Consider the following 22,165-nt stretch of genomic DNA (forward strand, 5'->3'; position numbering starts at 1 on the left):
ATCTACTAACTCACGTGTTAAGACTGCAACTCAATTTATGTTGGACAAACAAGCAGAAATTTTAACATCAGGTACACTGAATACAGAAAGGCACTTATGAGTACCAACAGTCATTCCACATTTGCACATCATCTCTTGGACAAGAAATGTAAACCTACAGAGAAAAACACAGACTTAAAAATTTATAAATGCAGCAGTAGCCCTCCACGCAGACTTACAGCAGCGGAGAATTACCTTATTCAAAAAACTGTAGTAGAAGGAAAAGATGTGATGAATGAATACTTACCAATTGGTAAGTATCATAATGCATAAATTCTTTGGGTGTTGTTCAACAGATAATGAAATAAAACTCACTGAATATGGAGAAACGTTCTGAAACATGTATGGGTAGTAAAACAAGAAAAACTGTATTTGTTAAAGACAGAACCCCATTTCGTTATTATGTGTTAGAAAGCATGCGTGGACAAGGAAGGTATTTCAACCATAAAATTACTATCCATTCTTTCTGTTTCCATGCTCCAAATTTTGTTTTATTGTTGTAATATATTTTATTATTGTGACCTTCGGTTTTCTGTTTTTGAGATATGGTGACACCTCTGGAAAGGGAAAGCCTTAAATGTCATAAGATATTAACTGATGCAATAGAATTTTGCCATCTACTTAGTCAAAGGCCTTGGCAAGGTTACGAAAATGCCGTAAGTTTAATTAGTCTTCTTTAATTCTACCAGAACTGAGTTTATTAAATCATATATAATTTTCTCTTTAGAGAACCCTGTACAGAACCCAAATTTACCACTGATGTATAATTTTGAATCATCGGGCAGCTTCTTCCACAATGCCCACACAATTTCAGATTCAGAATTCTAATTTAAGGAGCCAGTTATCACAATATTCTGTTGTGAAATCCTTTCCTTGAAAATCTGATGCTAACTAGATGATATATTCTCATTACAAGCTGTCTTGTTTCTGTTCTGTTCATAATTCTTCTACAAATCTGTTTTATAAATTCTGAAAAAGTCATATTCAGTATGTCTAAGTTTAATCCTAATGTATTGTTTTACTAGCCAGGATATCAACCTCTGTGTTGATTTTTTTCCTGGTCGCACATTGTCACTGATAAAGTTCTTCCACAATTCTCAATAAAGTTCAGTGGATGCAGACTTCCCTCTTTCTTTTTTGGATCAAACTTTCCTTATTTATTTAACAGTTCAACCTTGTATACCACATGTGGTGACCAGGTCTGCCGATTCTGTATTTGATGCTGCAAAGATTCCAGTTGGCTACAGATTTCTGAAGGAGGAAGTGTTTCTTTCGCCTTCACTTGCAGCTTTTATTCAAGAATTTACATATTTCTTTATGTTACTCTGTTTACAGTAAACAGTATCTCTGATTTTTACAAAGTTTTCTGACTTGGTTCTACTTTTTCATCCTTGCAATCTGCTGACTTAAGTTTTATCATCAGTGTAATACAGATCGCATTCCCTCTTAGCTGCAGCAATGCTGTATGTGACTGAATCACTTCTTTCCATGCTTCTGGCTTGGAATAGCTGTTGCATCATGCTTGTAGCAGCTGCGTGCACGAAACTGATTGCAGCCTCAGTGTCAGCTTCACCCGACACTGCAAAAGGTTGGTGTCAGAAAGTGGTTCAGATATTCTGTAATAGGCTGCTTTCTCAATAGTTTTTGAGAACATGGGAAGAATAGAGGTAAGTCTATAATTAGCGGTCATTAGTATATTTTTAAGTTGAATGAAAATGAACAGATGGAAAAAGTAAGTGAATTATTTCTTATTTTGAAAATAATCCCAATTTCTGGTAATACATCAATCCCACTGTGAGACAAGATCATCAGTGTCTTCATGGAAAAGGTTTTTGCAGTTGCTTACAGAACCATGTGCACCTTTTTGTCTGACGCAAATTGGCGACCATGAATGTCTTCCTTCAGGACTCCAAAAATATTGAAATTGCATGGGAAGAGATTAGGAATGTGTGGAGGATGTGTAATGGCTTTCCAGTGAAACTTGGCAACATGTGGGCCCATCCTCTCTCCATAGGTGAACCCCAAGTCATCCTCATCTGCTGCTGGTCAACATGCTGGTCCAATGTTGCATATCTTTTTACATTTCCTAATATTACTTTCAATTCTTGGCATTGTCAATGTTCCAGATGTCTCTGTCCTGTTATTTTCGTACAGCATTGTAACATGCTTAGATGGATTTTATTTTTACTTTGGGTAAGCAGTCTCGTCCTCCATGGACTTCTTTTGTAAAAGGGACCGTTGACCAAGTAGTTCGATCCCTTAACTCTCACACAACCAAGTAAGTAATTCAGTGTTAACATACAATCATGTAAGTGCAGCTCTTAAATTTCTGAACTTCCATGTCGTGATCTGGTAACCCTAAGACATCTTTGAAAATACCTTCAGATTTTTTTCTTATATTTGAAAAAAAATGTAATTTGATTTTTAACCTTTGTGCATTCCAAGTTCCCAGTTTTCTTTTGTTTCTATCCTAAGTGTTGTAACCTTATATTTAGTTATTCAGAAACTCTGTCTTTCCAAGACATTTACCCAAAAAAGGGTGAAAATGTTGGAAACCACAGGGACTGGGCAGCCAGAGCTCTATTTACACTTAATGTTTTTGGAAATTAGGTGGTCATAACTACTTGTAGAAACATTCAAATTTAGACCATCCTGTGTGTGGTGCAATGCTTGAGTCACACCCATATGAGATAGCCCTATCCTGTTCAGTGACTTTTGAAGCACTACATTTACGTGCTTGATAAAACAAATCATCCAAGGGAAGCTGTGTGGCTGTCAGCCTCAATTGAATAGTTGGGGCTGCAGGCCAAAATGTTTCTGGCATCCTAGTAATCACTGCATCACCTTCCTTATGAAGGTAATTTGCCAAAGAACCTAAATCACACATGGCATTGCTGTGCTGTAAACTTGGCTTAAAATAGTAGTTACACATTATTCTCCGTCCAGGTTGTTCTGTGGTTATTTGCAGGAGGACACTCTTTGTTTTTTAAAGTGTTTATTACTATTGTTATTACTTGAATTTTTCCCCTATTTTGTCAAATTCTTCCTGAACTCAGTGTCTTCACACTTTTGTCTACAATCTCCATAGGAATGAAGACATCTAGATTAAAGCTAGCAGGCTTGCAGTATCTGTTAAATCCCTTGCCTGATTTAACAAGTTTGATCACCGTCCTGTCCTCTACACTGTTTGGAAACTTATGCCTCCACTGCAGCTTTCAGCTGTTCTAATTCTTCCTGTGCTACTGACTAATCATCTTTATGTTTTAAGGAATACAGCTCCTTCTCCATAATCATGAAGTGATAAACTCAACAGCTGGAGCACCAAAGCCCAGAACCACATCCTTCCAAGCATTTCACTTCAAAGTATCCAACATGGGGAAAAACAATAGGCGGTCATCAGACTTCCGACCCCTTTGCAATGCTTTGCTGCAGTTTTCACACTTCTCCAGTTTGTCAATATTTATTTAGCATATCAGATTACTTAATCCCAGAATGAATTTTCACTCTGCTTTGTAGTGTCCACTGATTTGAAACTTCCTGGCACATTAAAACTCTGTACTGGACTGGGGCTTAAACGTGGGACCAGGTGAAAACAAAGGTCTCTGAAGTTTTGGGATGGCACACTGTTTTAGTGTGCCAGGAAGTTTCGGATTATGTAATATTAGCTGTTCAGCGAAAAATGATGATTAGGTGTTTTTTGCTGTTGTATTCAATCAGCAATAACTGGCTTGTGATATTTATTTTACATGAGCAACATTACTTGGTTAACAAAACATTGCATTACTTAAATAGTTGTCCATGAAAGATGTTATTTCGAAAACTAATGGTTTATTCCTTCTCAGTAATAGACAGAAAGGAAAGGCTGATTCAGGAGAAGAACATTTACTGTGGATCTTTGCTGACTCAGTTTTCAGAACGATATTTTGCCCACCTTTTTTATTTTTATTTATTTTAAAAAAAGCACGTACCAACTATGTTCATGTATTAGTTAAGATATTAGGCTCACATTTGAAAAGGACAGAGTTCAAACTCATTTTTAGCCTTCCAGGTTCAGTTTTCCCTAAATTAATTAAGGCAAATGGCGGTACCCACTGTCAACAATATGTTAAACTCTAATCTTCCTTTTCTTCCATTTAGTCTTTCATCTTTCTTCCCACATCCTTCCTTTGGGCCTCATCAAGAAGAGGCGAGTACTTTTGAAAATGTGGTTTGCACTGCTATTTTTTTCATGTGGGGGTTTCACCCTCAATTGCCATGTGTATTATAGAAAACAGATTTGGTTCTTAGAGTGTGTTAAGGAAAATGATTTTGGTATTTATTGAACTATACTTACTAGCCATTAATATGTCATCATTAAACACTAAATTTCTTCATTTTAGCTAACATCATTTTAGTATAGAGTTTTACCTGTAATTTGAATCATTTTTAACTAAAGCCAGTTGGTAATGTTACGTGTATGTATTACTCAGTTGTAAAAACATTAAACTTTAATGATGCTTTTGTTACAGTTTTTCTTTGACACTGGTTGACTCAATGGACACCTTAGTTGTAAGTATTAGTTAGGTACTTCTGTGATGATTACAGTAATGGACACAGCTGAACGAATATTGTATAAAGCGTTTTGTGTTCTAGGTTCTTGGTGACCTGGAAGAATTTGAATATGCCGTGAAGCGTGTGTCAAAGGATGTGTCATTTGACAATGATGTGATAGTATCAGTTTTTGAGACAAATATTAGAGTACTTGGGTGAGTAAAGTATATAATTTATCAAGTCTTGTCATCATTTTTTGGATTTCTGTCCTTTCATTCAATCTTAGTTAAAGTTCGTGAAAGCAGATACAATGATGAATGAGTTAATGAAAATTTAGGAAGATAGAACTGTAATCTGAAACATTTGCATTTAAATGCCAATGTATCAGCTACAAGCTGATGGCATGAGTAGCATATGTTCCAACAGTAGTTGCAGTAAGTATTTTTCTGTTGATATGTTGCACATTCAAGTGTTGGCAAAAACAAAGTATATTGTTTTGATGTGATTGTTGGTATGTAGATGGAATGCAACTGAGTGGCTGATGTGTTAAATATCAGACTACAAATACAGAGGTCAGGGGTTGTGTCTTCGATTGGCCCTGTGATATTTCTCTTTACTCACTCCTTCATTCACCTCCAGCCGTAAACTTTATACGTGAAATGTGACAAGCTGGATGTGATTTGTTGTTCATGTTTAAACTATAGGCCCTCTGTAACTGGTTAAATCAGCTCAAATGTCAGGAGGAGTCAAGGACATATCACCTCCAATTGAACTGCTCAGAGTAAACCACAAGGGTGTTTGAATGCAGTCTACAGTTTGAGGGCAGTTTTACCATATAAGGATGACAAGAAGTCTTCATCTTGAGGTTGAAGCTCTGTTGTCTGTGTTTGCTTTAACAATACATATCTTGTTTTTACATATTGTTTTTCGTCCCAGACATGTTTCACTGCAGTTGCAGCATCATCGGTGGGTTTTTTATTTTATGGCTTCTTGCTGTATTAAGTTTTTACAGTGTCTGTTTGTCTTCGCAGTTTGTCATATTTTCTTTTTTCTCATCTTCTTCACTGTAAAGTTCTGTGTATTGAGTTGTCGCTGTCACTGTTCTCCAGCAGAAAATGACATTGAATAAGATGGGAAAAAAGAAAATGCGACAACTGTAAAGAAAAACACACTATAAAAATGTAATACAGCAAGAAAACCACACCATGTGGTAAGAAACCATAATATAAAAACCCATTGATGATGCTGCAGCTGCAGTGAAACATGTCTGGGACAAAAAAACAAAATTGTGTTTTTCTAAAGGCAGACCCCACCCAAAAACATATGTAAAGATGTCTGTTGTTTTATCATTCATTTGAAATATCACATTTTCAAATGTCAACAGTGAGGAGAGGGTAGATTGCTGTTCACTACATAGAGGAGGTACGGAGTTGAACATGGATACAATGAAAAAGGCTTCTAAAATATTTAAGCTATCAGCCAGAACTCTTCTTCTGAAATGGAAAACAAACACACACACACACACACACACACACACACACACACACACACACACACACGGGGCCACTGTCTCCAGAGTCAGAAGCCTAACAGCAATTGCCTGAAATGAACAATGATCTGCCGGTGTGGCTGGTTGGGGGAAGGAGGAGCATGGTGCAGCTGGGACAGCAATGTAGGGGTACGAGAAGATGCTATGCTTCCCATGGGAGTGTGCAGAAAAGTGCTGGGGAAGGCTAAGGCTGCTAGGTGCAGTGTCGGGAGATTGTGTGCTGTGGAGGTGGATATGTGAGTGTGTGTGTGTGTGTGTGTGGGGGGGGGGGGGGGGGGCAGAGTAGTACAGAAGGGGAAAGGACTAGTAGGTGTGTTGGTTAGACAGAAGGCATGTGTAGTGCTGGTGTGGGAGCAGAACTGGGGAAAGTAGTAGAGGAAATGGACTAGCGAAGGCCGAGGCCTTGGAGGGATGGGGGTTATGAGACTGAAGGAGAGTTCCAACCTGTGCAGTTCAGAAAAGCTGCTGTTGGTACGAATGGTGGGAAGTATCTGTATGATGCAGGCTTTGAAGCAGTCATTAAAGTGGAACACATCATATGGGGTAGCATGTTTAGCTGCTGGGTAGTCCAGTTGTCTCTTGGCCACAATTTGGTTGTGGCCATTCATGTGCACAGACAGCTTATTAGTTGTTGTGCCCACTTAGAAAATGGTGTATTGGTTGCAGCTTAGTTTGTAGATCACATAGTTGCTTTCACAGGTAACCCTGCCTTCAGTGGGATAGGAGACACATGCAAAGCACAGTGGTAGGTGGTAGTGGGATGATGTATGGGACAGGTTTTGTACCCAGGTCTCTTGCAATGATATGAGGCAAGGCATTTGGAGAATGGACACAGTAGTGACGGAAGAGGGTATAGTGTGGATTTGATGGTCAGCAGAAAACTACTGTGTGGGGGTGGGGAGGATATTCCTCATTCCAGGATACAATGAGAGATAGCCACAACACTTTCAGAGAATGTGATTCAGTTCCTTCAGTCCTGGATGCTACTGAGTCATCACAGTTCTCCTTAGTGGCTGGTCAGCAGGTATGTGGTAGATGGTAAGTGGCTGGAAGGAAAAGGCACAGGAGATACTTTTCTGGACAATGTTAGGAGGGTAATTTTGCTCTGTGACAAGCTCAGTGAGACCCTTGGTATATATATTTTCGAGAGGAGCTGCTCATCACCATATATACAACAACTTGTATGGAAGGGACATAATGGTATGTAACAGGTGGCAGCTGTCGAAATGATGGTATTGTTGGTGGTTGGTAGGCTTGATGTGTATGATGGTACTGGTGTAGCCGTCATTGATATGATCAACATTGAGGAAGGTGGCTTGCTGGGATGTGGAGGACCAGGTGAAGTGAATGGGAACAGAGGTGTTGAGCTTCTACAGGACAGTGGATAAGGTGTCATCACCCTCAGTCGACACCACAAAGATGTCATTAGTGAATCTGAACCAGGTGGGTTTGGGATTTTAGGTGGTTGGGAAGGATTCCTCTAGATAGTCTGTGAATAAGTTGGCACAGCATGATACCTTGCAGATACCAATTGCTTTACCATAGATTTGTTTGTAGGTGATGCCTTCAAAGGAGATGTAATTGTGTGTGATTATATAGTTTGTCATGGTGACCACGGAGGAGGACATAGGTTTGGAGCCAGTTGTCGTTGGGAAAGGTAGTGTTAAAAGCAGCAAGGCCATGGGCATTGGAGATGTTAGTGTAGAGGTGGTAACAAGCAGGGTGCCAGGTATGTTTTGATATTTTCAAATGCGAGTTCTTTCTGTTACATTCTAGTTCCAAAGATGCCTCTCACTGTGGTCTATTGAGCATTATACTTATGTCATGAGGTTCAGTTTTCAGCCACTTCTATTTACATGTACACCTACCCCTCCACCTCCCCACCCCCCTCCCACCACTCTCCTCCTCCCCCTCCCACTACCCCTCCCCTCCCCCTCCCCACCCTCCCCTGCCTCTCCCTCTCCTCCTCATCCTCTCCCACTACCCATCCACTACCCCATCCCCCATCTCCCCCTCCCTCCCACTCCCCCTCCCTCCCACTCCCCTCCCTCCCACTCCCCCTCCCTCCCACTCCCCCTCCCTCCCACTCCCCCTCCCTCCCACTCACCCTCCCTCCCACTCCCCCCCCTCCCCCTCCCACGCACCCTCCCTCGCCACGCACCCTCCCTCCCACGCACCCGCCCGCCCACTCACCCTCCCGCCACTCCCACGCACCCTCCCGCCCACTCCCCCTCCCTCCCACGCCCCCTCCCGCCCTCCCACGCCCCCTCCCCGCCCTCCCACTCCCCCTCCCTCCCTCCCACTCACCCTCCCTCCCTCCCACTCCCCCTCCCTCCCTCCCGCCCACTCCCCCTCCCTCCCTCCCACTCCCCCTCCCTCCCTCCCACTCCCCCTCCCTCCCTCCCACGCCCCCTCCCTCCCTCCCACTCCCCCTCCCTCCCTCCCACTCCCCCTCCCTCCATCCCTCCTCCCTCCCTCCCACTCCCCCTCCCTCCCCACTCCCCATCCCTCCCCACTCCCCATCCCTCCCACTCCCCCTCCCTCCCTCCCACTCCCCCTCCCTCCCTCCCACTCCCCCTCACTCACACCCCCCCTCCCTCACACCCCCTCCCTCCCACTCCCCCCCCTCTCTCTCACTCCCCCTCTCTCCCCCTCCCTCCCACTCACCCTCCCAACCCTCTCTCCCCCTCCCTCCCACTCACCCTCCCAACCCTCTCTCCCCCTCCCAACCCTCTCTCCCCCTCCCAAACCTCTCTCCCCCTCCCAACCCTCTCTCCCCCTCCCACCCTCTCTCCCCCTCCCACCCTCTCTCCCCCTCCCAACCCTCTCTCCCCCTCCCAACCCTCTCTCCCCCTCCCAACCCTCTCTCCCCCTCCCAACCCTCTCTCCCCCTCCCAACCCTCTCTCCCCCTCCCAACCCTCTCTCCCCCTCCCAACCCTCTCTCCCCCTCCCAACCCTCTCTCCCCCTCCCAACCCTCTCTCCCCTCCCAACCCTCTCTCCCCCTCCCAACCCTCTCTCCCCTCCCAACCCTCTCTCCCCCTCCCAACCCTCTCTCCCCCTCCCAACCCTCTCTCCCCCTCCCAACCCTCTTTCCCCCCTCTCTCCCTCCTCCCCCTCCCCTCCCTCCCTCTCCCCCCTCCCTCCCTCCTCCCCCCCTCCCTCCCTCTCCCCCCTCCCTCCCTCTCCCCCCTCCCTCCCTCTCCCCCCTCCCTCCCTCTCCCCCTCCTCCTCTCCCCCCTCTCTCCCTCTCCCCCCTCTCCCTCTCCCCCCTCTCCCTCACCCCCCTCTCTCCCTCTCCCCCCTCTCCCTCTCCCCCTCTCTCCTCTCCCCCCTCTCTCCCTCTCCCCCCTCTCCCTCTCCCCCCTCTCTCCCTCTCCCCCTCTCTCCCTCTCCCCCCTCTCTCCCTCTCCCCCCTCTCTCCCTCTCCCCCCTCTCTCCTCTCCCCCCTCTCTCCCTCTCCCCCCTCTCTCCCTCTCCCCCTCTCTCCCTCTCCCCCCTCTCTCCCTCTCCCCCTCTCTCCCTCTTCCCCCTTTCCTCCCTCTTCCCCTTTCCTCCCTCTCCCCCCTCCCTCCCTCTTCCCCCCTTCCTCCCTCTTCCCCCCTTCCTCCCTCTTCCCCCTTCCTCCCTCACCCCCCTCCCTCCCTCTCCCCCCTTCCTCCCTCACTCCCTCCCTCCCTCCGTCTCTTCCCCTCCCTCCCTCCCCCTCCGTCCTCCGCATCTCCCCCTCCGCATCTCCCCCTCCGCATCTCCCCCTCCGCATCTCCCCCTCCGCATCTCCCCCTCCGCATCTCCCCCTCCGCATGTCCCCCTCCCCCTCTCCCCCTCCCCCTCCGCATCTCCCCCTCCGCATCCCGCATCTCCCCCTCCCCCTCCGCATCTCCCCCCTCCCCCTCCGCATCTCCCCCTCCCCCTCCGCATCTCCCCCTCCCCCTCCGCATCTCCCCCTCCCCCTCCGCATCTCCCCCTCCCCTCCGTCTCTCCCCCTCCCCCTCCGTCTCTCCCCCTCCCCCTCCGTCTCTCCCCCTCCCCCTCCGTCTCTCCCCCTCCCCCTCCGTCTCTCCCCCTCCCCCTCCGTCTCTCCCCCTCCCCCTCCGTCTCTCCCCCTCCCCCTCCGTCTCTCCCCCTCCCCCTCCGTCTCTCCCCCTCCCCCTCCGTCTCTCCCCCTCCCCTCCGTCTCTCCCCCTCCGTCTCTCCCCCTCCCCCTCCGTATCTCCCCCTCCCCCTCCGTATCTCCCCCTCCCCCTCCGTATCTCCCCCTCTGCCATTCCCTCCCCCTCTGCCATTCCCTCCCCCTCTGCCCACCCTCCCCCTCTGCCCTCTGCCCTCTCCCCCCTCTGCCCTCTCCCCTCCTCTGCCCTCTCCCCCCCTCTGCCCTCTCCCCCCCTCTGCCCTCTCCCCCCCTCTGCCCTCTCCCCCCCTCTGCCCTCTCCCCCCCTCTGCCCTCTCCCCCCCTCTGCCCTCTCCCCCCCTCTGCCCTCCCCCCCCCTCTGCCCTCCCCCCCCCTCTGCCCTCTCCCCCCCTCTGCCCTCTCCCCCCCTCTGCCTCTCCCCCCTCTGCCCTCTCCCCCCTCTGCCCTCTCCCCCCTCTGCCCTCTCCCCCCCTCTGCCTTCTCCCCCCCTCTGCCCTCTCCCCCCCCCCTCTGCCCTCTCTCCGCCCCTCTGCCCTCTCTCCCCCCCTCTGCCCTCTCTCCCCCCCTCTGCCCTCTCTCCCCCCCTCTGCCCTCTCTCCCCCCTCTCTCCCCCTCCCCCCCTCTCTCCCCCCTCCCCCCCTCTCTCCCCCTCCCCCCTCTCTCCCCCTCCCCCCCTCTCTCCCCCTCCCCCCCTCTCTCTCCTCCCCTCCCCCTCTCTCTCCTCCCTCCCCCTCTCTCTCCTCCCCTCCCCCCTCTCTCTCCTCCCCTCCCCCCTCTCTCTCCTCCCCTCCCCCCTCTCTCTCCTCCCCTCCCCCCCTCTCTCTCCTCCCCTCCCCCCTCTCTCTCCTCCCCTCCCCCCTCTCCTCCCCTCCCCCCTCTCTCTCCTCCCCTCCCCCCTCTCTCTCCTCCCCTCCCCCCTCTCTCTCCTCCCCTCCCCCTCTCTCTCCTCCCCTCCCCTCTCTCTCCCCCTCCCCCCTCTCTCTCCCCTCCCCCTCTCTCTCCCCCTCCCCCCTCTCTCTCCCCCTCCCCCCTCTCCCTCCCTCTACCCCCCTCCCCCCTCGCCCCCTCTCTCTCCCCCCTCTCTCTCCCCCCTCTCTCTCCCCCACCTCTCTCCCCCACCTCTCTCCCCCACCTCTCTGCCCCCTCTCTCTCCCCCACCTCTCTGCCCCACCTCTCTCTCCCCCACCTCTCTGCCCCACCTCTCTCTCCCCCACCTCTCTGCCCCACCTCTCTCTCCCCCACCTCTCTGCCCCACCTCTCTGCCCCACCTCTCTGCCCCCTCTTTGCCACCTCTCTGCTCCCCCTCCCCCCTCTCTCCCCTCCCTCTCTCACAAGTAGCTACATACTCCATATCGTTTTCGGTAGTGTATTGATGGTATCTCAGACATGACAAAAAATGCCTTTTATGAGTATAATTCCAATTTTATGAGCATCGTATTGCGCTATTCATTTAGTATGATTTAAATCTTTCGTAGATAAGCTGCTTTTTAATTTTAATATGTGTTGTGTTTCACATTGTAAAAACACAGCAACTAGTAAAAAAAACTTTTTTCGTATAGTGGAAAAGCATTAACTGGTAAGAAAGATATTCATCTCTATTCTTGTATTGTCTTATTCTTTTGAAACTAAACTTCTGTTATTATAAAGTCATCCAGTGGTATCTATTTACCGATACTCTTAATAAGAAATAATAATAATAATAAAACTTAAAGGAGAAGTGTTTTGAATGGCGAGACATAATACTACAAATTTTGTCCTGATATCTTAGCTCATAATGAAAAATTTTCTTTTCACTGGATTAATGAGTCTTGCGGAATACTAGCTGTGTTAATTGTCCACAATGTAATCTATAACGTCATTATCTCTTGCATTTATTCTGAAGCCAACTTTTAAATATCTACTTCTAATTGTATACTGTTACTAACTGTACCTTGGAATTGGAATTTCAGGGGGCTATTATCAGCACATATTTTAGCAGAATATCTGCAACAGAAAATGGGTGTAATGGAGTGGTATAGAGGAGAAATGTTGAACATGGCAAGAGACCTAGGATACAGACTCCTACCAGCATTCAACACGACTACTGGTATTCCTCATGCAAGAGTAAGTTTTCATTAAATGAAAATTAATTTATTTAATGGATTATGCTTAGAGTCCCTCAGAATTACAGAGAATTTAAAGGTGTTTGTCAGTACTTTAATGAAGAAAGATATTTCATCCATTTGCATGAAATATTGACTATAAAATTGTAGGATATTTTTCAGGAATCACCATCCTTGTGAGCGTGGATGCTGCAAACTTTTATTATTAACTCACAGTAAGATATGATACAACTTACAATATGATGGAAATGTTTTAAAAATCTCACTCAACTTTGTAATGTGATTACTGACAAATTAATTTCCTTACATCTTGAAGCCAGAGATTACAAAGTTCAGAAAGCTAATGCCTCCTCAAATAGTGTTACTGCAAATTGCCATGGAAAACTAATTTTAGATGGTTGATTAATTGCTGCTCCATCTGGACTCTGAAGTCCCAAAAGCTCCCTCTTAGTTTTCAATGTAGTTTTGGGAGAGATCGCTCTGCCACTGAGAATACAACACTGCTGACAATGACAGAACAGCAGAATTTTCTATCCAGTTGGTGAAAGTGTTCTTCAGCCTTTTGAGGATCTACAATACTACTTGCAGGATAATTATTGGACAGCTCAGTGACTTAAACCTTCCTAGTATATTTTCCCTTTATATTACATTTGTCAGAAAAGTTCCAGCACAGGTTTTCTAAACAAATAGAAAAATGCATTTACCAGGTAATGATTCTAGCTTCTATCGAAGTAGGATCCTTGGCTATCTGTATGCAGTTGCCAACATTTCTGGAGGTCTTGGAAGCAAGGAGGGAAATTTTCAGCTACAGTGCTTGTAAGCTCATTTGTCACAGCCCGTTTGGTGCCTGCGATACCTTGATGAAGCTTTTCTTCCAATCGCCTTTTCACTCGCAGAAACAAGAAAAAAATCACAAGGCAAGAGGTCATGCGAATATAGCGGATGTGGGAAGGCAATAACAGAATGTCTGGCCAGCTACTCGCCAACAGATAAAGCAGCATGGGGACTTGAATCGTCATGCGTTAAGAACAGTCCTGAGAACGCCACAAATTGGGGTGGTGACATTGAATTGCTTGCCGCAAATGTTTCAAGACTTCCATGTAAAGAGTTTAGTTCACTGTTTGACCTGGAGGAATATACTAATGGTGAATTAATCCTTTACTATCAAATAATACAATCGACATTGTCTTTCTCCTCAATGGTTGTCGTTTGACTTTTTTCGAGGTTGGTGATCCAGGACTTTGCTATTTGGCACTTTGACGCTTCATGTTAAGGTCGTACTGGTAGCACCAACTTTCATCACCAGCAGCAGTCATCATTGACAGAAATGTGGGCCCACGTCTGGCTCTCTCCAGTAGTTCAGCAGAAATTTTCATCTTACCTCTTTTCGTTTATCTGTTAAGAGTGTAAGGGACAAGTTTTGCATTAAGATTCTATTTCCCTAAATCTTCACGTAAAATCTTACTACACATATTATGATTCATATTAAGTTCTTCTGAGATCGCATGCACAGTTACATGGTAGTCTTCTTGCAATAACTGCCTTAACATGTTCCATGTCTGTATCAGTACATGCTGTAGACAGGCGACCCACTCTGTGATCATCTTGCACTGAATCTCTGGCTTCATAAAACGTTTTGTGCCACTGAAAACACAACTTCTTGGAAGTGCCTCGCTTGCATATGTGTGCTTAATTATTGTCCACATTTCACTAGGGGTTTTCTTGAGCTTAACGCAAATATTAATGTTCTTCTTTGCTCACAACCAGTATTCCTTGTGTCACCATTACTAATGCACCAGAAACCCAATCAGTGTGTTGCTAAGCACAGCCCTGCCATCTAGTAGCATGGAAACATGGCCAAGGTCCTTTCAAGGACACACACATACCAGGTAACATAAAAACAACATTTGTTCCTTTATAGTATTTCAAACTCAGAAAAAAAAACTGTCCTGGAACTTTCTGACATAGGGAGTAAAACCACTTGTTTTCCCTAAACAATGTGGGGTTAGTGACAACTGTTCTCCTAAGGAAGCAGCAGCTCTCAAAGGCGTATTGTAAGTAAACAGCAAACTTGCAGATGGTAGCATAACATCTATTTAATATGAACAATGCCATACTCATTACATACATAAGCAAATGAATCAGACACATTTATTAGATATAGTGTTGTGCACGCAAGAATGTGGCTGTGTGATGTGTTCTGTGCAGAGAGATGGAGAATACTTTGTGGTGTCACCAGTGAGTTCTGTGTCCCTGTCCCCCACAACACACTCCAGCTGTTGCCTAACTTGGTAACTGGTAACACTGGGGTGAGAGCTGCTGTGGGCTACTGCTTCTGCTTGTGATGCCAAACAACAGAATTTCTATGCTTGTAAAATGGCTGCTGTCACTTCTTAATGTAACACAAATCGTATGATTTATGTCACCAATAATCAACACTACAGTGTCTACATAACGCCACCAGATATAAATTAATGTGAAAATCAAGCACACGCTACAGGCTGACTTGCAGAAAGACGCTATTGACTGGAGCGCCGTGGTACACTGCACATTGCCACAGCGCGTTGCACTTCCACCTGCCTTCTTAAGTGCACACCATTATGCCATGCAGCACTTCTTCTTGACCTGGTATGGTGGCAGCAAAATTTTGTTTCATGGACAGCTGAACTGCACCCCCTTCCTTCCTCTGTCCCCAACTCTCTCCCTCCTACTAAACAGTGAGATTGGTTGGAGCTCAATCCAAGGGCAAAAATTTGATGGAATATCAGGTATTTTCCATGGAACTGAAGTCTGTGACCTGTGTACCAACCAAGCAAACTCACGCTCGTTGATGGTTCCTCAAGCCATTCTAACACAATTCAGATTTGGTGGTGCTGTATATTTCCTTGCTGCTGTAAATGAATAGTTCCAGTTGTAACCTCCCCCCTCTCTTACCGTCCTTAATGACAGTGAAAAATTAAACCGCGTGTACCTAATGGAAATTTGGGAAAAGCAATCGTCACCGAAGTTAATCTGTCGGTAAAGAGGGAGGAAAGGGTTACATCTAAATGAAAGGAAATGTGATAATGAAACTGGTGGAAATTAATTTTGAAAAGGGGTAAAGTTAATAAAGAAAGTAAATGTGCAGCCGTTACATTAACAATTAACTAGCGGTAATTAGGTATTTGAGATTTGGGGAAATCACGGTCGCCAGTCCTAAGGACAATTACTATAGTAACTGAAAAAGAAAGATTATTACACATATAATTAGCACTAGAAGCGTGGCAACTGAAGGTTGACACGTGTAGTGTGAAAACTGAAAGTTTGTCAGAAGTAATAAATTTCGCTACACCCTGACTTAATTTAGCAAAAGAATTAATAAAACCGGAAAATCGAAAGTTAATTTAGTGACTGAAGTTAATAGTGAGCTTTCTTTCTGAAGCACATCGGAATTCAGTAAAATACAGTTAGTCTTGGACTACCTCAACAATCGTTTCAAAAGCTACTTGAATCTACGCAATTTAGAAATAAGAGATTTAACTTTGATCTTGAATTAAATGATTCTGAACAATTAACAATAGTAAAATGTAGTACGTACCAAGCTGAGCTGCAGTCACAGGTAAGCTAAAATACGGTAACAAAGCTCGCACTCTTAATTCGTGCTTGTGTAATCTGAATATTGTAGCCAGCTCTGAGACTTTAACTGAACTTTGAAATTAAAGCAGTGAAAACGAGTTAGCTATATTACTTTAATGCTGGCGTTTGAATCTCAACGACACTCGGGTTCATTTCGGAAAAGGAAGGGACTCTGCTTGGTAATGCAATTGGGACAATGAGCAACAAAAGTTCATGCTAAGTTGCTGTAATTATATTGACGAAAATGGAACAGTTTGAAAAGCTGAGGTCTGCCATACAGTTCTAAAACTTTACGTGCTTTTAGTCTTCCTTGTTGGTTGATTGAAGGTTTGAAGCCGTCGATCGAGGAGGTGGCGACAGTCACTCATTGTCGGCCGTCGCTGTTGCAGAAGCTGGATGTTGGCGCGCCTTCTTCTCGACACGGTCACCAGGCGAAACGGGCTCTTGATGTGCGCCTGCTAATGCTTCCCGTCCGCGACACCATGTCAGAAACTATCATCGCGAGTCGAGCGCAATTACATGCTGCCAAACCCCGAAAGCGCGGCAACTCGCGGGAGCGTCACACAACACCTGCTCCACTCGCTACTCCCGCCAGACACTCCCTCTGTTCTGCCCGCGCTCCACGCGGCAGAGTTAACACTACCAAAGATCCTACACACTTTGATTCTTCACACGACCTATCGATGTAATCGTTCGATAGCAGTTTTCCCTAGGCAAGACCCAGCGTAAAATACAAATACTCTTTACACAACAAACTAATTATACATCGACATAAATGCATAAATATATATTTACAAACAGTAAAGCAATTACAATATATAAAGAGACAGAAACGTCATATCTTGAGGTAACAAAACAAGGAAAAAAAATAATAGTACAATAGATGGAAATAGGAGGATATGCATTTCCGGCGTTACACAGTCACATACTGTGACAGGCTCTTATATTGTTTGATAATAAGATAAGCATCAGGGGCCCCATTTCATTCCATTTAAAAATCTCTCACATGAAAATGACTCCACAATTTCCTTGAACAAAGCCTGGCTGGTAAGTGACACATCGTTTCATGATGATTTTGAAGTATTTGTGCTTTTCCATTGGCATGTGCAAAAGTGTGCCTTGAATTTTTCTCACTTCTATTGTGATCGAGTTATTTTATATACCCTTTGAAGTGCGGTGGGTAGCAGTACTAATGCTGACTTGAAACTTCCAGTTCCTCATGCTGTAGTTGTATTTCTGTTCGTAAATGAGTGTTGCCAATAACAAATTGGTGAGTGATTGTTACACTATTGTCCATTAGTCCTATGTTACTGTGCATGATGTTGCCAACAACAATTACTGTATTTACCCGAGTATGAGACAACTCGCATTTTTCAAGAAGGTTTGTGAGAAAAATTCATTTTTAACTTATTCTGACTAATCAAAATTGCAAAATGTTTTACTGACATACAGTAGCAATCTAGAAAGCTAACATTTTACCAATTCAAATTTATGCCATTTATTGAGTGTCTACGTTCTTGATAGTACTAGGAGAAATACAGTAAATGAAAAGGAATGGTTTACATTTATTTGTGGACTAACCTACCTTTTTTGCTTAATAATCCTGTTATCCGTGGTACACTATTTTTGGTCACCATCATCCTAATAGCTCAGCTGTGAAATTTATATCTTCTTTGTCACAAATATTAGGCTATTTCTTCTGAATGTGTTGCAGTTTCTCAGATTGTCGTTATTGTGGGACCTGAGAAAACAGCTATTTTTATCTGAATATGTATCAGATTTCACCTCTACATGGATGTGAGATTCTTACAATGTCTCTTGGTTTCAAACACATTGTCTGCCTGTTGCTCTCTCATTGGCTGCATAACTGACACAACCTCCATCATACATCACAGTTAGTGTCGATGACACTGCAGCACGAAACACATAAGTATGCCACAGGCCTCTATCTAGGCTTTAACCATCTCCCGCAGAAATAAGTACTGTTGTTGAGTACTTGTCAAATTTTAAAGTCAATGCAGTTCCGACAACAACTAGATCCAGGCAAACTGCAGTTTAAGCATGGTAGATGCTCCTAAAAGGCCAAAGTACGTGGTTGGCACCATGACATAATATGCTGCTCATGCGCTACTCCTCTCTTCGAACTCGTCCTAGTTTTCAGCCAAGCTGGTGTCAGTGTTCCCCCTCCATCCCTTCCTTAGTGCTGTACGTGAGCAACTGTGGAACATGGACCGCAATATCTTCTAGTGTGCAAGTCGTATGTAATAAGAACAACTAATACATAAATAAAAGATTGCGACCATGGTTCAGTCCAGTTTCCAATCTTCGCTCATCCCCCTCATCTATTGATGTCTGTTGGTACTATCATCACGATGGGCCCTGCTGCAATAATTTATTCTTGCGACAACAATTACAGTTTAATATTATTTATTTCGTTTGTTAGACATATCGTTCTAGATTAACTTTCCTTCTTGTTTCATCTGGGTGTCACCTTCATGTTATAGAGCTTATTAAAATTTGGTAACATTTTTATCCAATATTCTAGTCCGTGAACAGCAACCGAATTTTTCATTTTTGACCCACATAGTAAATCATTCCAGTCTCTCATAATCAAATAAAATATTGATCTGGGTTCAGAGTCAAGTAATGTTTTTTGAAGGATAACATTTTTAGGTTTGAATGTTACCTTTACTTAAAAAGCAGCTTTTATGTTTGTATAATTGTCGTATCCGTACATGTAGGAGAATTTTTCCTTTTTTTTTTTTTTTTTTTTTTTTTTTTTTTTTTTTCTCTTTTTTTTTAAATCTGCTCAAACACAACAAGAGTTTATAAGGTGATAAAACTTAATGCTTTTTTCATCCTGTGTTTCACAAAATTGTCGTATTTTGAGCAGCGCAGTAGACTGTTGTAGTGGCTAGTCCATAGCCTCTGGCATATCCCTTCCACTAGTACCGTGAGAGAAAAATGTCACATGATTGTTCAAGTGATGTCAGTTCTGTATGGAGCACTTTGGCATATCGGGAAATCTTGAGCATGTTCGAATGCCAGTATTACTTACCCTGCCCCACCCTTCCGAATTCTCTGAAAGAAATCTGCATGTCACCTCAGTAGCCAAAGCTTCATCTGTAAATGTAAGACTGCTCGTATATACTCTATCAAACATTGTAAAAGTGTTAACATCAGCAGCAATTGTTTAAATGTAAAAGTGTTAACATCAGCAGCAATTGTTTAGTCTCTGAATATAAGACCACCTTGTGCTTGCACAACCCTGGAGATGAAGTGACTTGTGCATTGGACATCCATGATCTATCCACAATTAAATTTCTGATATACACATTTCACCCGTCATTTGCTCAGCTATTGTGCTGACAGCCTGTACAAGATTGGATAACATCCGATATTCAGTCACTGAAATAGTCCATTCACTGTGCCAACAGGAACAGTTCTTCTCCAACACAGCTATTTCTAATTAAGTTGCTCTTTAGAGTATATATTAATGTCCTTCCGTGTATTAAAAATCTTGATGGTTGGACATACAAAATTGGTTTTGAGTTTTTAGTTAATAAATCTGTTTCATTTTACTATATCCAAGAATAAAGTGCATTTTTCCAATTTCAACAATGCAGGAAGTTTCTTCTGTTACATCTAACGGTAAAGCAAACTAGTTACAGAAGATATGGTCCTACAAAGTGATTTATAGTTAAAATTATTCAAGCTTGGAACAACAGAAAACACATTTTGTCCACTGAAATTTTAAAGAACTTTCCTGTGATCCCAGCTACATGACGGGTGAATTTTCTGTTTCTATCATATATACAACCAATGTTTCAAGCTTACTATGACAGAATCGGGCAGCTAGTTTCATGTATAACCAGCACTATTCTCAGATTCTTCATTGAACCCAACACACCAACTCATGTGCTATCTCTCTGCTGTGAAAAACTTTTGGCATGCCGTTATCTTCCTTCAGCTGCTGTATTGCCCAGTCATGTATGAAACAGCTGTTTCGTATTTACTGCCTTACAAAAAGCATGGACCACGCAGAACACATGGTCAGATGTCAGTGTAACTTCATACATATACACTACATCGGATTGTTTATGAACAATTAGTTACAATTCTTTGTGACAGGTGAAATGTCCGCCAGAGTGTACTAGTGGTGTTAATTTTTATTGTAGTTACTAGGCCTGGTATGGTATATAAGAGGCACGAACAGCATCAGATGTTGAGTGATCACTAGAAGGACATTAACATAATGCTTACTCATGTTGAACAACGTTTGAATGGTACTTCGTTGTGGGTTACTATTTCACTGGCACTTTGAATTGTGTGGTACCCAGATTTGTGAGGCATTTGGATGTGACAGTGGCTCAATGTTGGACTGCTTGTGAACGTGAGGGTAGGCATATTCTGCATCAAGGCACCAGTTGAACACCTCTGACCACCACACCTCTTCACATCTACACCTGACATCTGAAAACAAGCTGCGAACTGCCATTGATGCTCTGTGTCATCCTGCACCATTGGTCAGAGATTAGCAGCAGTCAGACTGTGAAATTACCATTGTATATTTAGGCTGCTGTAACCACAACACTTACATCTACTTTCAAGCAAGGACTGCTGATGAATGGCATTGCATTGTGTTCAGTGGTAAATCACAGCTCTGCACAACATTGAAAGGCTGTCATTGGGGAGTATGGAAGTAGCCTGGGGAGAGGTCCCATTTTTCTAATGTTTGGGGAGGCAAGTGGTATTATTCCTGACATCGTGGTGTAGGGAGCCATCAAGTATGCCTTCGAAAATGCTTCAGTCGAAGCTTCGTTAGAGAAGTCAGTCAGAGTACTGTTGCGTGCTGCAATAGCCTCGTGAATGAAAAACGCTGCTCATGAATTTTTTTCCTTAGTCTTTGGGAACAGGAAGAAATCACTTGGGCCAGGATAGGCGAATAGGGTGGGTGTGGTAATGCTGACATTTTTTTCTTATCCAAGAAGTCTATTGATCTGGCAGTCATCTGTCCAGACCATCTGTGCTGAGGCATTGTCATGATGCTGAGGAAGGTGTCAACACTCTGTCTTTGGGTGCTGTGTCCTCTGTGGCAATGATTTTTGACACACATTTGGTCACATACCACTCAGCATTGACTGTGCAATGTGTGTGTCGGGTCACAGATGTGAGATGACCACCTTTGTGAAGAAAGTGCCCAAAATCTTCTTTCCAGATCTCTCATTTTTCTGAACTTTGATGGGCAGGTCCTCAGTTGGAAAGCTCTATACTGAAGACTGCCACTTTGTTTCAGATCATAATGGTACACCCGTGTTTCATCACTTGTGATGATACTGTAAATGTTGTTGTAGCATACTTTCTCATATTTCTCAAGTGTAAAATGGCATCAGTCCATTAGTGTGTGTTTTGAGCTTCTGTCAGGGTATCTGGTACCCACTGAGTATTTCTCTTGGTTACACCTAAACAATCGTGAAAGATGGTCTGTGGTGCTGTCGATCCAAATTTTAGGGTCCCTTCAGTGTCACATAATGTGAAACATGGATCATGTTTGATGATTTTTCCTCAGAGTATTAATGTTTTCTTGGCTCACTGCCATTGCTGAGCGAGTGTGAGAAAATTCACCTTCAGATGACTTCCCCCTCTTTGAAAGTTCATGAAAACAATTTTTAGTGGGGACTATAAAGGGCAGACTCGCCAAAAACAGATACCAAAGAGGGGTGCCATTCTTTCGCTTCTTTTTGTAGTCATCATATATCATTGCATGAAAATCCCGGCATAACAGATCCATCTTGCACTGTGCCTGACTCGGACTTGCTGTGTCTTCTGCCACGGGGGGTAGCCATGCAGTCTGAGGCACCTTGCCATGGTTCATGTGGCTCTCCCCGTCAGAGGTTTGAGTCCTCCCTCGCCATGGGTAAGTGTGTTGTCCTTAGCGTAAGTTAGTTTTAAGTTAGATTAAGTAGTGCATAAGCCTAGGGACGGATGACATCAGCAGTATGGTCCCATTGTAACTTACCACAAATTTCCAATTTCCTGCATCTTCACTCACCGTTCACAGCATAGTTTGAAGTCCATTGGTGGGGAACTGCCATATGCACATTCCAAGGTTGAAAAACTCTGCTGTTTCAAACTCAGGTAATCCTATTGTCACCAGACTTCTGGTTTAAGAACTGCTAAAAACGTAGTATGACATGTG

General features: G+C 44.4%; 1 protein-coding gene across 1 annotated transcript in view; it reads left to right on the forward strand.

Moving 5' to 3' along the window:
* The window catches only part of LOC124614063 (ER degradation-enhancing alpha-mannosidase-like protein 3), a 190,410-nt gene that overhangs the window by 32,686 nt on the left and 135,559 nt on the right, over positions 1 to 22,165 (forward strand). The window contains exons 4-6 of the mRNA XM_047142897.1: positions 4,548 to 4,587; positions 4,672 to 4,784; positions 12,199 to 12,352. Of these exons, the coding sequence (XP_046998853.1) occupies positions 4,548 to 4,587; positions 4,672 to 4,784; positions 12,199 to 12,352 (307 nt within the window). The remainder of the gene's footprint in view (positions 1 to 4,547; positions 4,588 to 4,671; positions 4,785 to 12,198; positions 12,353 to 22,165) is intronic.

The sequence above is a fragment of the Schistocerca americana genome, chromosome 4, assembly GCF_021461395.2.
Source record: "Schistocerca americana isolate TAMUIC-IGC-003095 chromosome 4, iqSchAmer2.1, whole genome shotgun sequence".
NCBI classification, from domain to species: Eukaryota; Metazoa; Arthropoda; class Insecta; order Orthoptera; family Acrididae; genus Schistocerca; species Schistocerca americana.